Source organism: Colobus angolensis, unplaced genomic scaffold (assembly GCF_000951035.1).
Source record: "Colobus angolensis palliatus isolate OR3802 unplaced genomic scaffold, Cang.pa_1.0 Scaffold92, whole genome shotgun sequence".
Lineage (NCBI taxonomy): Eukaryota > Metazoa > Chordata > Mammalia > Primates > Cercopithecidae > Colobus > Colobus angolensis.
This window is the reverse complement of record NW_012123154.1, coordinates 2,784,458-2,802,749: the sequence shown is the minus strand read 5'-3', so window position 1 is coordinate 2,802,749 and position 18,292 is coordinate 2,784,458. Positions and strand designations below refer to the sequence as shown.

The 18,292-nt window shown below is 42.8% G+C and overlaps 1 protein-coding gene across 3 annotated transcripts in view; it reads left to right on the top strand.

Annotated features, from left to right (window-relative positions):
• CDR2 (cerebellar degeneration-related protein 2, 62kDa) overlaps positions 1-18,292 on the top strand; it is a 30,269-nt gene that overhangs the window by 793 nt on the left and 11,184 nt on the right. Inside the window, exons 1-2 of one of the 3 annotated variants that reach the window (XM_011931916.1) lie at positions 1-143; positions 11,398-11,510. The exons of 1 other annotated variant lie outside the window; for it this stretch is intronic. In XM_011931916.1, the coding sequence (XP_011787306.1) occupies positions 65-143; positions 11,398-11,510 (192 nt within the window). In that variant the 5' untranslated portion in view covers positions 1-64. The remainder of the gene's footprint in view (positions 144-11,397; positions 11,511-18,292) is intronic. One more of the 3 variants, XM_011931918.1, reaches the window with a different exon arrangement.

Genomic DNA, 18,292 nt, shown 5'->3' with positions numbered 1-18,292 from the left:
CGGGGCAGCGGCTGAGGCGGGACGGCGGCGGCAGGGACCGCTGCCCCTAGGGGACCCAGCCGAGATGCTGGCGGAAAACCTGGTGGAGGAGTTTGAGATGAAGGAGGACGAGCCGTGGTACGACCACCAGGACCTCCAGCAAGGTGAGGGCGGGGGCGCCCCGCGGGCGGGCGGCGGCCTGGCCCGGGAGGCCCCCGCTGCGAAACTGTTAAAAAGTTGCTTTCTCTGGCGGCTGAGGATGCAGGTGCCTGGAAGGGCTCGGGCTCACCTGGCGGCGGGGCCGGCCGTGCCCGTGGATCCCGCCCGCAGGAAGCCTCGGCGCGGGGCCCACGGCCCTGCTAATGCGCAGTTGAATATCAGCCCCGAGGCGCATGGGGGCCAGGGACGCGCCAGGCACCGTTTTAAGCGCTTTCCGTGGATTAGCTAGTTTAATCCTCAGTGCATTCCCCCGAGGCAGACCGGGTGAGCCAGTGTGTCCCGCAGTAAGTGGCAGAGCCCGAGAAGCTGCCCCTCCGCAGGCTGTCTAGCCCAGCGCCTTTCATGGCCAGCACGGAGGGCCGGCTGCTGCAGGTGGTAGTGGTTTTGTGATGTAGCGGGAGCTGTGCGCTCTGCACCGTAACTCTAGGAGACGGTAACTTTTTAAAATTTTATTAATGTTTGAGGGTACATAGTAGGTGTATATATTTATGGGGTACGTGAGATGTTTGGATACAGGCACGCAGTGTGAAATAAGCACGTGATGGAGAACGGGGCGTCCATCCCTTCCAGCATTTATCCATTGAGGTACAAACAATCCAATTACACTGAGAGAGAGTAACTTTTGTTATCCCATTTTCCAGATGAGGAAAGCGGAGGTTGAAACGGTTAAGTGGCTTGCCTAGAACTAAGTGGGGGAGGGAGTGTTTTTTGAACCCACACACTCAAAAGGAGGAGTTGTAGTCACTCCTCAAACCCCCATCCCTTCCTTACCATCTTAGTTAACAGTTTTTTTTCAGTTGGGCATTAAGCTGTTACGCATAGTTCACCAGATGCCAGTTGAAATGACAGAAGAGCGCTTCTACTTCTGCCACTTTTCTTCAGTTTGCTTGCCAGCTTTTACTTAGAAATAGGCCTGCCGATGGTGTCTCCGGAGAACAATCGTAGAGCAGCCAACACTTTGGGGCCAGTGGGGCCCCACTTTTTTTTATACTAATAGCAGGAGCTAGCAACTGGGGAGCACTTTTGATGTGCCTAACACTGATAGGCCCATAACACAGTTGCTCATTATATCTCCCAGTAACACAATAGAGGTGGTAATGTTGGGGAGTGCTAGGGTTCCCCTTAAGACTCCAGAGCAAACATTCTTAACCGCTATACTGAACACTGAATAATACTCAGGAATTTCTCCCGGCATCTTTGGTTTCTGCAATTCTGTGTAAATGCTTTCAGCTCTAATCTTGCAGTGAAAATTAACATCTCATTTAGTTAAATATTAAATGATGATGATGCTTGCTCATGCTAACCACTGAACATGGCAGAAGGAAACAGTGTAGAAAAGGAAAATAAAATGAGCACCTCTTTTGGAAGAAGATAATTTCTTAAATTAACATGCAATCACTTTAACCAAAGTAATTCACCTTTATTACGTTTATAGAGTCCAAGCTGCTTAGTGGTTGCAGTGCAGTGTTTGGTGGCATCATCATCTTTATGTCCAAAGGACAAATTTCTCATACATTTTAACAAACCTGTTTTCAGATTTCCCCATAGGGACTGATGGCCTAGTTTGATAGTTTCTCCAGGATTTGTGAGGCAACCACTGTGCCATTGCAATATTTCCCTATAATTTAATTTGTATCATCACAACTAAATATTTTTCTTTCCTGTATTTAAGAAGCATAGGCCGGGTGCGGTGGCTCACGCCTGTAATCCCAGCACTTTGGGAGGCCGTGGCGGGTGGATCACAAGATCAGGAGTTTGAGACCAGCCTGACCAACAAGGTGAAACCCCGTCTCTACTAAAAATACAAAAATTAGCCAGGCGTGCCTGTGATTAACATGTGCCTGTAATCCCAGCTACTCAGGAGGCTGAGGCAGGAGAATTGCTTGAATACAGAAGGTGGAGGTTGCAGTGAGCCGAGATGGCGCCCCAGCACTCCAGCCTGGGTGACACGAGACTCTGTCTTAAAAAAAAAAAAATTTTAGGAAGCATAAATCCTTAAGGGTATAGAGGAGGCAGGTTCTTTTTTCTGGTATTTCTAGCATCTAGCATAATAGTTGGCACATACTGGAAGCTCGATTTTAGTATTTGTTGAACTGCACTGAAGCACTAGCACAGAAGTGTTTTCATGGCTCTCTTCCATCAGGTGCCTTAGTCCACGCTGCATTCTCCCACTGTTGGAGGTTGTTTGGAACAACCAGCTGTAACACTTCAGGCTATCAAGCAGCAAGTGCAGCGTATCAGGGTTACACGTGGAATTCTCTTTAACCTCTGATCAAAATAAAGTCATCAACTCTTCAAGTTTAACCTTAAAAACACAGGTCTGGCCAGGCGCGGTGGCTCACGCCTATAATCCCAGCACTTTGGGAGGCCGAGGCAGGTGTATCACAAGGTCAGGAGATTGAGACCATCCTGGCTAACACAGTGAAACCCTGTCTCTACTAAAAATAAAAAAATAAAAAAATTAGCCCGGCATGGTGGTGGGTGCCTGTAGTCCCAGCTACTCAGGAGGCTGAGGCAGGAGAATGGCGTGAACCCGGGAGGCGGAGCTTTCAGTAAGCTGAGATCGCACCACTGCACTCCAGGCTGGGCAACAGAGCGAGACTCCGTCTCAAAAAAAAATTTTAAAAACCACACAGGTCTGGGCTGGGTGCAGTGGCTCATGCCTGTAATCCCAGCACTTTGGGAGGCCAAGGCGGGTGTATCACCTGAGGCCAGGAGTTCGAGACCAGCCTGGCCAACATGGTGAAACTCCATCTCAACTAAAAATACAAAATTAGCTGGGCGTGGTGGCAGCCCCCTGTTATCCTAGCTACTTGGGAGGCTGAGGCAGGAGAAGGCTTGAAACTGGGAGGCGGAGGTTGCAGTGAGCTGAGATCATGCCATTGCACTCCAGCCTGGATGGTAAGAACGAAACTCTGTCTGAAAACACACACACACACACACACACACACACACACACACACAGAGGTCTGAACCTCTTTACTGCCAGTTGCATTTCTGAGTTTTCCAAAGGGCTGCTACCTTATCACAGTGGACTTTGACATACCCCTCTATGTCATAACCAACTATATGGAGTACGAATAGAAGATGTGAAATTCCAACAATTATAACTTGTGAATATGGCCTGTCAAAGAATAAAGGCTACAGTGTGAATAAAAGAGTATTCTTTCCCCAGTTTTGCTAAATTATATATTAACTCCTAAACTTTTAACAGATTTTAAAACTTGTTCATTTCTCAAAAATGTATTATCTGCTCTTTGCCAGGTATTCGCCTAGGCACTGGGGCCACAGCGCCTCCCCACATGTTTGGATAGGCAGGATTCCTACTCCCATAGAGTGAATGTTCCAGGAATCTGTTCACTAGAGAAGCCTGGAGGTGCTGCCTCATGGGATGTGCCCACTACAGCGCCTCGTACGTTGTAGGCCCTTAGTAGACCTTTGCTGCTGAATTAAGTTTGGGAGCAGGTCTGTCCTGTTAAACAGATTATTCAGCAGGTCTAGTGGGATTTTATGTGCAGGCATCTGTCCATTTTTTTAACATCCTCATTATTACTGAACGAGGCTTATTTGGAGAGAACTGCTGAAATTTTTTTTTTTTTTTTGAAGTGGAGTCTCGCTCTGTCCCCAGGCAGGAGTGCAGTGGCACACTCTTGGCTTACTGCAATCTCCGCCTCCCAGGTTCAAGCCGTTCTCCTGCCTCAGCCTCCCGAGTAGCTGGGATTGCAGGCACCTGCCACCACACCCATTTAATTTTTGTATTTTTAGTAGAGATGGGGTTTCGCCATGTTGGCCAGGATGGTCTCGATCTCCTGACCTTGTGATCTACCTGCCTCAGCCTCCCAAAGTGCTGAGATTACAGGCGTGAACCACCGCACCTGGCCAGAAAACAACTTTAAATGATCTTGTTCTCAAACTCTTACAACTAGAAAATGTTTTCCTTTAGTAGTAGAAGCCATGAGCTAAGTAGATTGAATCTTTGTATCAAAGTTTCCTAGGGTATCCTTTTTTAAATTGAAATTGCTGGAAAATTCTAACCTCAGTAAACTCTGGTCTGCTATTCATACTTTGTTAGAAACATGTAAAGCTTTTTTTGTGTAGGCAGGAGGAGAAAACCCTTTGCTGTTACGAAACACTTTGATGAAGAGACTGTCTTTTGTCAGAGGGCTGAGTTGGCTCAATAGGAATACTGACAATAATCTCTGTGGGTAAGATCTTTTCTGGGACAGCGGGAGCCTTCAGTGCAGGTAACGATGGTGCTTGCTTTGAAACATGCCCCTGAGAACAAGGTGGAAAGACTTCAGAGACTGGATTTTCTTTTAAACCAGCTGCTATTGTCATTTGGTGAGCTGTGCAAACTTAGAATAAGGATTCAGGTTTCTGTTATGTGGATCAGTAAATGAACTCTTAAGGAATCCTAAAATTTCAGGATGAGTACATCCTCCTTGTGTACAACTATTTTGCTGAGTCACTGTTTGGAGGGTTATTAAAACTGACACCATCATTTTTCTTGATATTTATATTCAGGTTTTCTGCTTTCCCAATTATAGTAACGTTGGCAACAGGAGTTAAACAGAAGCATCACTAAATGACGCATTTGACTTTGTAATAGGAAAAACTTTCAGCCTTAATATTAGTGAATTACTCCTACAGACTACCAGCCAACATGGGAATATGTTGTCATTTTTTTTTTTTTAAATAAACTAAAGTAAAATGGGAAAAATATCACGGTGGGTTTTAAAGTTTTCAAAATTCTGGAAGAAAGGTTCTTTAAAAAAACTACTTGGCTGCCAGTACTAATTTTTTGCCTAAAGTATAGAGCTGAGTATCTGTTTAAAGCTAACAGTTTACACCATTAAAAATACATTATTACCTGCAAAGACTCATTAGTGAAAGAATATTCAACATATGAAGGTATTGATATGTTGCAATTCTCAAGCCTGCAATAAATCTATGGTGTTTTTAGTAGTTGCCTAAGCCAGGCCAGTTCAATAGGATTTAGAAAAGACCCTCTTAATGAAAATTTTTTGTAATCCTGTAGAGATGAACAGGTGTACAAAGCTTCGAAACTTATTATTTCCTTTTCTTTTGTGCCTTAATTAAAACTGTAAGGGACATTCAATATTCTGTTCCCTCCACTAATTATTTAGAAAACCTTGGGCTTACTGCCAGCTTTTGGCTTCTTTCGGTTATGGAAGCCAGCTGCTACTCAACAGGAAATGAACTTTTTTTAAAGACAAAAAAGTGCGGTGTCTTTAAGCTAACAGATGAAGTAATATCCTATTATACAGTGTGACTTCACAGGAGTTTTCTTGTAGTTGAGACTTGTTAAAATTCTATCCTTAACAGCCTATGAAATATTTAGGAGATTGAGACTTCAGGTTTCTGAGCCAGGTTGGTGCTTTGTTTTACTGGACATAAGAATTGAGATAAGGACAAGCCTCAAATTCTTTGTTTGCTATCTACTCAAGAGTGCTGTCCTTGGCATCTCTTTCTGCAGGAGCAGGGAAGAGGTTCTTGGTTGCTCTTAAGTAGCACGGGTAGTTCCATAACTGAATGAAAGTGGTTGGTGATAGTCTCAAGTCAGTCTTGATTCTGGGAGAGGTTTTGTCCCAGTTGGGTTTTTTTTCCTGCTAAGAGATGAGGGCCTGCTATGTTGCCCCCTCTTGGGCTCAAACAGTCCTCCTGCCTCGGCATCCCACAGTGCTGAGATTGTGTCTGGAATTGATGGATTCTTGGTCTCAGTGACTTCAAGAATGAAGCCACGGACCCTCGCACTGAGTGTTACAGTTCTTACAGCTGGTGTGTCCAGAGTTTTTTCCTACAGACGTTCAGATGTGTCTGGAGCTTCTTCCTTCTGGTGGGTTTGTGGTCTCGCTGTCAGGAGTGAAGCTGCAGACCTTCATGGTGTTACAGCTCACAAAGGCAGCGTGGACCCAAAAAGTGAGCGGCAGCAAGATTTATTGCAAAGAGCAAAAGAACAAAGCTTACACAGTGTGGAAGGGGACCCGCCAGCTCCCGCAAACCTGCGTTTATTCCCTTATCTGGCCCCACCTACAATCTGCTGATTGGTCTACTTCACAGAGAGCTGATTGGTCCGTTTTGACAGTGCTGATTGGTGCGTTTACAATCCTTGACCTAGATACAGAGTCACAGAGTGCTAGTTAGCTAGATACAGAGTTAGGTAGATACAGAGTACCAATTGGTGTATTTACAAACCCTGAGCTAGACACAGAGTGCTGATTGGTGCATTTACAATCCTTGAGCTAGACAGAGTCACAGAGTGCTAGTCCTCCAAGTCTCCACTAGGTTAGCTAGATACAGAGTACCAATTGGTGTATTCACAAACCCTGACCTAGAGGCAGAGTGCTGATTGGTGTATTCACAAACCCTGAGCTAGACACAGTGCTGATTGGTGCACATACAATCCTCCTTGGTATATATAAAAGTTCTCCAAGTCCCCATCCGGTTGAGGAGCCCAATTGGCTTCACCCAGTGGATCCTGCACCTGGGATGCTAGCCGAGCTGCCCACCAGTCCTGAGCCGCGCCTGCACTCCTCAGCCCTTGGACTGTCCATGGGACTGGGCGCCACGGAGCAGGGGGAGGCGCCCCTAGGGGAGGCTGAAGCCGCCGGGGAGCCCACCGCAGGGGGAGGAGCTCAGACATGGCTGGCTGCAGGTCCTGAGCCCTGCCCGAAGGCGAGGAAGGCCCAGCGAGTATTTGAGTGCCGGGCCCGCCGGCCTGCACTGCTGGGGGACCGGGCGCAACCCCCGCAGCTGCTGGCCCCGGTGCTAAACCCCTCACTGCCCTGGGCCGGCCGTTCCGTGTGCGGGGCCCGCCGGAACTCGCACGGCCCGTGAGCACAGCCCGGGTTCCCTTCTGCGCCTCTCCTTCCACACTTCCCGGCAAGCAGAGGGAGGAGGCTTCTGCCTCAGCCAGCCCAGAGAGGGGCCCCCACGGTGCCGTGGCGGGCTGAAGGGCTCTTCAAGCACCGCCGGAATGGAAGCCGAGGCCGGAGGCGCTGAGAGTGAGGGCTGCTAGCACATTGTCACCTCTCAAGATTACAGGTGTGAGCCACCACACCCGGCCCTTGGCTCAGGCTTTGATTGCTAGTTAAGAGCATCTTTGGTGAATCTGATCCTTCCCAGTGAGGAGTTACTCACCACTTTACACATTTAAGAAGGAAAGACTTAAGTAATACCTAGGTAATGTTTTTATATTTTGTCTTTAATACAGTGTGGTAGCTTCCATGTGGGCCTATGTATACACATTACATACTCCGAGTACAAAATCATTTTTTCTGGAACATGTTCAACCATAGTTCCTTTTTCATTTGATGAAAACAAGGTATTAACCTGCCTGGGGTTGTATGTGCTTTCACTAGCAGAGCAGGCAACAAAAACCCAAATAGTTGAACTCTTAATTTCTTACTGCAATCTGTGAAAACAAGAAGAAATTAAGTACCTCAACACGGGGGAAATTTGTATTCTCTACCTTAAAGAAACCTGTGGACTTCTCTTTCAATTGCCTTAAAACTCTGCAGATGAAGATAACAAAGAATCATGATGAGAGTGAGAGTGAAAACCTGTTGGCCTAAGAGTTTCTGTCTGACCTGTGACTCACCTTGGAGCTTGATTAGGTCAGTTAACAGCTTTGTGCTTCTGGCCGTCTCAGCTGAGAAACTACACTAAATGCCTTTAAAGATAATAAAGACTAATGTCTCTGGAAAACAAAAAGTAGGCTGGGCGCAGTGGCTTATGCCTGTAATCCCCAGCACTTGGGAAGGCCACAGTGGGCGTATCACTTGAGGTCAGGATTTCAAGACCAGCCTGGCCAACATGGTGAAACCCTATCTCTACTAAAAATACAAAAATTAGCCGGGTGTGGCGGTGGGCACCTGTAATCCCAGCTACTCAGGAGGCTGAGGCAGGAGAATCGCTTGAATCCAGGAGGCAGAGGTTGCAGTGAGCTGCGATTGCACCACTGCACTCCAGCCTGGGTGACAAGACTGAGAATCCATCTCAAATAAATAATGACAAGAAAAAGAGTAATGTTTCTTAAATGCTTTGAGCTATATGTAAAAGTTCTGTGTTTTGTAAATACAAGTTATTTCATAGACTTATTAATGGAAGTCTTTTTGTTTGTTTGTTTGTTTTTTTTTGAGACAGGGCCTCACTGTATTTTTGGTAGAGATGACATTTCACCATGTTGCCCTGACTGGTCTTGAACTTCTGAGCTCAAGCAGTCCACCTGGCTCACCCTCCCAAAGTGCTGGGATTATAGGCATGACCCACTGCACCTGGTTTCTAGTCTTAATGTAATGACTGTAATAGACATTGTTAGTTTTGAAATCACAAGAGAATGTGTTTTAGCACCTATCTACCAACAGTACACTGTTTTATTTTAAATGGGTGTAAAATATTTTTAAATGATCTGGATTGGGGTGTGGTGGGTTTTGCTGCTTTTTCTAGAGTGAAAACTAACCAAGTAGAATACTAATGATGCACTTGAGTGGACATTAAAACAACTAATGCTGTTGTTACCATTTACTCAAGGCTAAGTTTTGCTATCAGTGGTGGATAGCCAGTAAGCGTTATTTGTCAACCTCTAAAAATTAAGTTTAAAAATCATTATGTAGTGAGTATGATAAATATTTTTTCATAATATTTTTATGACATTAACTGAGGCTGCTTTCCATCATACCTAGAATAAAACTTAAACTTTACCTACCATGGGCTGTAAAATCCTATTTGATCTGCTCTCTCATGCCTCTATCATACTGGCTGCTTGTCAGGTTGTAGAATATGCCAAATTCATGGCAAGTTCTTCATCCTTCAAGCTTCAGCTAAAAGGTCTTCTCAGACCTTCCTTAGGACCTCTCTTTCTAAATTGGGCCCTAGGCTGGGCAGTGTGGCTCATGCCTATAATCCCAACATTTTGGGAGGCTGAGGTGGGAGGATGTGTTGAGGCCAGAAGTTTGAGATCATCCTGGGCAGCATTGTAAGACCCTGTCTCTACAATAAATCAGTAAGTAAGTAAGCTGGGTTTGGTAGTGCGTGCCTGTATTCCCAGCTACTTGGCAGGCTGAGGCAGGAAGATCACTTGAGCCCAGGAATCCAAGGCTACAGTGAGCCATGAGTGCACCACTGCACTCCAGCATGACAACAGAGCGAGACGATGCCTAATAAAGAGAAAGAAAAAGAAAGTCCTTTGTTCATTGTCACCAAATCCAGGTTCCCCCTCTACCCCCTTTATCTTTTAGACTTTATATTGGTCAACAAATCCTTTAGCTTTACTTTCAAAACATGTCAGAATTCTGCCTCTTCTCTCCATCTTCATCTCTGTCACCCTGGTCCAAGCCACCATCATCTGTCACCCAGATGACTGCAGTATCTTTCTGTCACTCTGCTCCCACCTTTGTCCCATTCACTCTGTATAATAGCAGCCAGGGTGATCCTGTCAAGCCTCCATTGGAGTCCTTTTCATTTGGGGTAAAAGCCAAACTCTTGACCTCTTTAGTTAGGCCCTCCCCAAACTGGCCATCTTGGAGCCCCTCTGATTTGACTCCCCGCCCCCCACCCCACACAGTACATTCTGCTCCACTCTCCTCAGCCTCCTTAATGGCTCAGTCATGCTTCCTCCCAGGGGCTTTGCACTTGCCTTGCCTCTGCTTGGAGTGCTGTTTCCCTACACGGATCTACATGGGTCACTTATTCCGTTCCTTCATATATGAATTATAATGTGGCCCTAGTCACATTCTCTTAAATTTCAGCCTTCCACATCCACACTCCTCCTGTACTTCTTTCTTGCTTTATTTTTTCTCTTTAGCATTTATCACTATCATGTTTTATTCTGCTGTTTCTCCCAGTAGAATATAAGCTCCATGAGGGCAGGGATTTTTTTTAATGTGAGTTCCTTATGGCTCCTGGGCACTATCCCAGTGCCTAGAATAGTGTCTAATATTATTGAGTATATGCATGCATGCATGAATACTGTTTATCACAGTATGTGAGTTTAGTTACTCATTTGTCTGGCTTCCTCCACTAATCTGGGAATGTCAGCAAAGCAGGACTTCATTTTATTCTGTAGCTGATGCTTAGCATAGTGCCTGGCGACAAAAACATTCATTTGTGAATCAGTGAATATTAGTAGTACTTTGTGTGCATATTGCAACTTAGTTTGTAAAGTACTCCTTTATGTATTATTATTTCATTTGAATTTCACAATCTTATATTGATAAGACAGTCATCTCTCTAAACAAGAATACTAATTATAGGGGCCTCTAAAGTCACCATATTGAAAATATTCTGTTAAATGATAGAACTGGGCCTGAGACTTACCTGCCCAGAGTGCAGTGCATTTCCCACTGTATCAAAGGCCTGCTCCATAAGATTTACTATGCAGATAAGTATTTCAATGACCTGTGTTACAACTAGTGTCCTTTCTTATATTGTTAACTAAATTTTTATTTCTGGGAGTTGAGTATAATATAAATAAATCCTGTTTTATGGACATTATGCCTAAGAATAGAGAGAGTTGAAAAATGAGATTTAAAATAAAATATAGTTCTGTGCTAAATGGAAGTATGAGCTGCTGACATGTAATTACCTCGAAAACCACATTGCTGTTTTGCTTTTCTAGTTGCTCATCTTGCAGAAGGATACGAAGTAAAGTAGAGTGACCTGGGGCAGTGTTCTTAATGCTGATGTATTTTTCCTTTTCTTGACTGAATAATTTTTAGTCCCCTTAGGAGCCCAGGATGTATGACAATAAACTTTAACAGTTGTATTCACAGCAGCCAAATTCATGGGAACTGTAAAGATTTTTGAAAGCTCCACTTATACTTTGGCTCAAGGGTCCATTCAAAAAAGTAGACTTGTCAGGATATGAATACATTCATTCTACTAGCAAATAGGATTTTAGAAGTAACACTGTGGAATGATCATTCCTGAACAAATAACTGCATCTCCATAAAGTAGATGACTGTTTTTCACTTCTTACAAGTATGGGTACATAAGAGAATACTTTACCTGCTGGAGGCATCAGTTTAACTGAATTTTAAGTAGAACTCAGGTTTCCTTCTGTGCCACTCAACCTTCCATTGGGATGTGACCTAAACTACATGTTCTTTTTTGAAGGACTCGGTTATATAAATTGTTGATGTGAGATCATTTGTATTCTAAATTCGTTTGTTGTGCTAGATCTCCAACTTGCTGCTGAGCTTGGGAAGACATTACTGGATCGGAACACAGAGTTGGAGGACTCTCTTCAGCAGATGTATACAACCAATCAGGAGCAGTTACAGGAAATTGAGGTAATTCACTCGGCAGGAGAGTTATACTTTTGACACTTTGATGTGTTGCTGTTATGTCAATCACATACTGGTAAAATAACACTTGCAATTAGACACAGCATTTTATTTTATTTTTATTTTTATTTATTTATTTATTTATTTATTTTTTTGAGACGGAGTCTCGCTCTGTCGCCCAGGCTGGAGTGCAGTGGCCCGATCTCAGCTCACTGGTGAAGCCCCATCTCTACAAAAAAATACAAAACTTAGTCTGGTGTGGTGGCGTGTGCCTATAGTCCCAGCTACTTGTAGGGAGACAAAGGTGGGAGAATCACCTGAACCTGGGAAGTCAAGGCTGCAGTGAGCTGTGATCGTGCCACTACACTCCAGGTTAGGAGATGGGAGCGAGACCTTGTCTCAATAAAAAAATGTAATAATATAATACCTTTTGCCTAGCTTAACAAACTAAAATGAAAGATGCTAGACTAGGGCGTTACAATGGCCCTCCATGCTGCTAATCTTATAAATGGTCTCATTCAAGTAGTTCAGTTATGTGTAGGCCACTTGACTGCAAAGATAATAATGGATATTAACCAGACAGTGTCCCATCAGAATACCTTTCTCCATGTCCCAACCCATGCTCCCCCCGAAAAGGGGACTGTACTTAAATTATAAGTGCTTCCCCCTCAAACTGGTACAGTAGACCCAGGACTCTTGTGTCTGTGCACAGAAAAATGTAAAAGACTGGAATGGTGAAGCAGTTCATTATGATGAGTACTTACTAAAACTTTGATTATTTCCTGAACCAGGTGCTGGGAATTCAAACAAGTAAAGAATTACATAGTCCTTTCTTAGAAGCGATCACATTATACAATTTTAATCTTTTGAATAGAAATAAACCTATCATCAAAACAAAGGCAAATGTACACTCTCAATATCCCTTAATTTTACCTGGTAACATGAAAGGTATGTACAGTAGACCCTCCCCTTGAGCAAGATTTCTGAAATACACTTTTATAGTTCTAGGATGATATGGCTTGCAATGATATTGAAGTCACCAGGTACCATTTTAGCATATTCTACATCAAAAGAGTGTAGAATATGTTTACATTGAATTTAATAACCAGTTACTGTAGGCCGGATGAGGTGGCTCAAGCCTGTAATCCCAGCACTTTGGGAGGCAGAGGTGGGCACATCCCTTGAGGTCAGGAGTTCGAGACCAGTCTGGCCAACATGGTGAAACCTTGTCTCTACTAAAAATACAAAAATTAGCTGGGGATGGTGGCAGGCACCCAGAATCCCAGCTACTTGGGAAGCTGAGGCAGGAGAATCACTTGAACTCGGGAGGTGAAGGTTGCAGTGAGCTGAGATTGTGCAGCTGCACTCCAGCCTAGGCAACAGAGCAAGACTCCATCTCAAAAAAACAAACAAACAAACAAAAAACCTACTGTAGAGTTTGTCAGAAACCTAAAATGCAGAAAAACTAGGCATTTAAAAACTATTAAACTAGGCTAGGCATGGTGTCTTATGTCTGTAATCCCAGCACTTTTTGGGAGGCTGAAGTGGAAGAATTGCTTGAGGCTAGGATTTGAGACCAGCCTGGGCAACAAAGTGAGACCCTGTCTCTAGTCTAAAAACAAAACTATTAAACTAGCCAAATGTTTTATGTGGTCAAGGAACTCTTTCTTCCTTTGTTTCTTAGACTTTGTTTTTTTACTCAGTGCGAGATTTCAGAATAGTCCTAAACGATCATCACTGTTTGTATTTATGTAGAGACATAGTCTTAATTGTATTATCGTAGTCTGTGAGGTTTATCCAAGGCCTGATTATTGCTAATAGTTAATAAATTGTATTGATGTTTCCTGTTAGAGCATTTATAAAACACTAACTGATTTAGCACATCTTTTAAGTGTAGCTGAAAGAAGTGTGAATATTTGTAAGTTGGGAGAATGATGCCTATTGATTAGTGTAGAAGATTACAAACAATTGGTTTATGATCTAAGTTGTCTTCCTTTGTTTTCATCAAGGATGATTAAACATTTAAGCTAGATCATTGGTATTCTGAAAGTATCCAAAGATATCTGAGGTTCTCCAAATCTACAAATAACACTTTATTATCTAATATTATCCGTAAGATATTGTAAAGCATCATGGAACTGAATCCAGTTCAGACCTTCATAATTAAATAAGTACAAAATTCATGTATGAAACTATTCAGTAGATTTAGCTTGGAATATTTCGGGAAACATTCATGAGTCTCTTGTTTCTGTAATATGTAGCCCACTGGTTCCTAGATCTGAGCATTGCACAATGCAGTATTTTGCTCTTTATCCAAAACTGTTTTTTGGCTAAGAATAATTACTATCTTAGATTTCTTCACCACCATTACAGTTGACTTTATTTTTTCTTTCCTTTTATAAGTTGCTTCATGAAAGTAAGTATATAGTCTCAGTAGGGGAGAGGAGATGGCAGTACTGGCTAAGCCCACTTACCAGCCAGGGGATTCCCACAGACTGTCCTTGCTGCCTGCTCCATCACAACTGTGCCCGGGCAGACGTAGGGATCACCATGTAGATTTCCGAGGTCTCTCTAATAGTCTAAAAGAATGCCTGATGCTCTTGTAAAAGTAACCAGGCAGCCAAAGTGCCTACTTCCTTGCTAAACGACCCTTACGAATGTTCCTCTTATTGCAACCTTCAGGAGGCCCCCTAAACTTTATAAGGGCTCTCTCCTTAATTTGAACCTTTTCAGCATGTTTCTCCTTACCTTAAACTTTTTATTGGAATGTACATTACAGAAAAGGGCACAAATCCTAAGTGTATAGTTTGATGAGTTTTCATAAAGTAAACATGCCCATGCAACCTATACCTGGATAAGGAGTTGAGAGCATTATCAGCCCATCCGGTCACCATCTGCTGAACTAGCATCCTAACTCCAACACCCTAGATAAGTTTAGCTTGTTTTTGACCTTTGCATGAATGGAATCACTTGTACAAGTTTTAAAGTAACTGTTTAGAATGTTTATTGGGAATTAGATTAGAAAAGTAATACACAGCTGGGCGCAGTGGCTCACGCCTATAATCCTAGCATTTTGAGAGGCTGAGGCGGATGGATCACCTGAGGTCGGGAGTTCGAGACCAGCCTGGCCAACATGGTGAAACCCTGTCTCTGCTAAAAATACAAAAAGTAGTTGGGCGTGGTGGTGCATCCCTGTAATCCCGGCTACTTGGGAGGCTGAGGCAGGAGAATCCCTGGAACCTGGGGGACGGAGGTTGCAGTGAGCCAAGATCCCACCACTTCACTCTAGTCTGGGTGAAAGAGTGAAACTCCATCTCAAAAAAAAAAAAGATTTTTTTAAATTCAGAAAAATATATAGTTGAAAAACAAAAAATCAGCTCCTATCCCACCACAAGTGAAATTTAAAATGCGACAGTTCAGAAGAATGGTCTGGGAACAAACTCTTCTGAGTGAATGAAAAATAGTATAGAGAACTGGTGAAAATACTAGGACAAGATCCCTAAGATTCTGACTTATGGAAATAGACAACTTGGACACTGCCAAAGGGTATTTTGTAAGTAGAACCACAGATATTCTTTCAAAGACTCTTGGAGGGTTTCAAACAATCCTCCGAAAAATTGATCAGTATTTTTGGTAGGCATCGTTTTTAATGTTGAAAAAAAAAAAATTTAAAAACGAAAAAAGATTAAATAAACTATTCAAAATAATGGTTAAACTGACTTCAGAGAAGCCTGTATAGCCTGTCTTACTTTTATTCAGTGCTAATTTGAAAAACATAATTTTTTAAGAATCCAGAGCAAGATTTTTCTGTTCTGGGTGGAAGGAGGGGAGGAGAGAACTCTTTGGACAGTAACGAGATCAGACACCATTGTATTCATTTACACTTTCCTACAACTGTGTAAGCAGCCTACAACCTTGTGTTTTGGTTACTTCTCTGCTTACACACCTGCATTATCCCCTACAGGAGTTGTGCCTGGCACTCAAAAGTAGTCTGGCCTTCAAGGCATCCCTTCTTTCAAGAGTTCATGCCCTCTTTGGAAATGAAAAAGTATTTTGTGCTGCTTTTACTGCATATATCAATATTCTACTGTATATGATACTTAATTGATTTGCTTTATTTTCCTTTCCCCTTATTTCCCACTGCAACAGTGAGCACTGTTGTGTTTATTCATGGTCTTTCACACATGCTTTGTGATACTTTTCGATACTTTGTTGAAATCAGTATTTTAACAGAGGAGAAACAGCTTACAAAGCTCTTCTAATAATTCCTAAACTTTGGGTTTCTACCTCGGGAGATTTTTAAGGGAGGCAGAAGGGGCTCTGGCCTCTGTTTTAGGAGATTCAGGTTTAAACCCTCAATTTTAATTGCAAATAGCTAGAGAATTTAGACATATGAATTACCCCTCAGATGCTGTTTGCTCCGTTATGGAATGGTGATAATGCTTACACTACTTTGGTATAGGATTTTTTTGAGGGGATAAGATTATGGAAGTATATATTTCGAACAGTATAAATTGTTGTGTAGTTTACCAATGTTTTCAGAATTTTAGTAGTGGGCCGGTTGGGTGGCTCACGCCTGTAATCCCAGCACTTTGGGAGGCCGAGGTGGGTAGACACGAGGTCAGAAATTCAAGACAAGCCTGGCCAAGATGGCAAAACCCTGTATCTACTAAAAATACAAAAATTAGCCGGGCATGGTGGCGGGCACCTGTAATCCCAGCTACTCAGGAGGCTGAGGTTGCAGTGAGCCGAGATTGCGCCACCGCACTCGAGCCTAAACGAAGGAGCGAGACTCCATCTCAAAAAAAAAAAGAATTTTAGTGGTGAAAAAAGTCTTTAAAAATGTGTATGGGTATATAATAGCTTTACATATGTATGGGGTGCATGTGACATTTTGATACAAGCATACAGTGTGTAATGATGAAATCTAAATTGAGATACCCATGACCTCCAACATTTACCATTTCTTTATGTTGGGAATATTCCATATCTTTTCTAGCTATTTTGGAGTATACAATAAAATATTGTTAACTATAGTCATGAAAGAACCTTAATTCTGAAAAAATAAATCCTCCAGAATTACTGGAAATAGACTTTAAAAACAATCTAATCCCACAAGTTTAATAATGGATTACAGGTGGTTTCTGTTTTCGTGTTCATGCCTCCCCCCACCAAATTTCTACAGGGGAAATATATTACTTTCATCAGGGGAAAGAGATTTTTCCAAAGTCATAGGAAATATTTCTTCACTATTGTGGAAGTTCATTTTGATACTAAATTCAGAGGATTTAGGCTGTAATCCTTAATTTCAGGATAATCCCAACACTGCTTACAAGCCACATTTCCACTCTATTTCTATGCGTTTTTACTTGGGGTTGTTTCTGTCTTTCCCTGCGTTCCAGGTTAGGATTCCACAATTGCAAATAAGTATTTATGTAATTCTGCTGGCCTTTGTTTTTTAAAGGTTTACCTCAATTGTAAAGGTGGCCTGTTTGTAGCTTTTTGCATAACTGGAACGTTATACTCGTAGTTGAGGTGACAGTCTGTGCAAATTCCTAGACAGATAAACCCAAGGCATTTTGGTATAAATTGACATTTTGCCTACATTTCTGCTACCCCATGACCCCCTTCCCCCACTGTTTTATTTCAAATGTCTCCCTTTCCTGTTTACTATGGCAGTCAGATTCATTGGCGGCTGTGTATCAAAGAGAAAACCAGCATGTCAGCAGCATGTCTGTACCTTGATATGAGAGGTAGGAAATAAGCTAACCCATTTCCTTCTGGATTCAGAAAAAAATGAAGCACTGACTCCATAGACCTAGATGTGTGGTGTTACGTCAGTACTTGCTTGGAGATCTCGTCATTTTTCTTTAAGTTGCTGACTGGTTTTGTCAGACTCTTTTGTATGTCCCCTGTAACTGAATCTTGGAGAAGTGAAGGGCTTTTCTGATTAATTTTGGTTTCATATAATAAGATTAAGCTCCTACCATGTGAAAACAAGCTCCTTGCCATTCTTTAGATTGTTGTTAAAGCCAAGTCCTCTAAGACCAAAATATCACAAGTTCTTAAATGGTTTCATTGTGTTGTTACCACAGGTATCACAGGTTTTTATGTATCAAACAAGAGGAACTTTCTGTAGTTTCTTAAATGGCCTCTTTGTACTTATTTGCATATTGACTTGTTTCCCGTATGTTGACCACAACTCTAACTTGACCATTCTATCTTTAAGAGAGCAACAACTTGTGACCCATCTAGTATCTGGCAGGAACTGTAAAAGTCTCCCCTTCAGATTACCGGGGGCGATTGGTGCCATGGGAATACAGAGAAATAATACATAAACGGAGAAGAGAGAATTCGTGGCTAACAGGCTGTTTTCCCAAGAGGGCTAAAGCCAAAGCCCTTCTCAAAATCTTTCACTTAAATCCCCCTAGACATCTCACAGTCTGAGTCATGCCAAGCACAATAAGGTGTTGTGAAGAAAAGTCTAGAAACTGCCAGTTCACCAGTATTTTTTTGGCCCCTACTGTGTGTGAGGAATGGACTAGATACACAAGAGCCTTCCATTCTTAGAAGACTACAGTGCTGGCCTGGCACGGTGGCTCACGCCTGTAATCCCACCACTTTGGGAGGCTGAGTCAGGTGAATCTCCTGAGGTCAGGAGTTCAAGACCAGCCTGGCCAACATGGTGAAACCCAGTCTCTACTAAAAATACAAAAATTAGCCTGGGGTGGTGGTGCAAGCCTGTAATCCCAGCTACTCAGGAGGCTGAGGCAGGAGAATCACTTGAA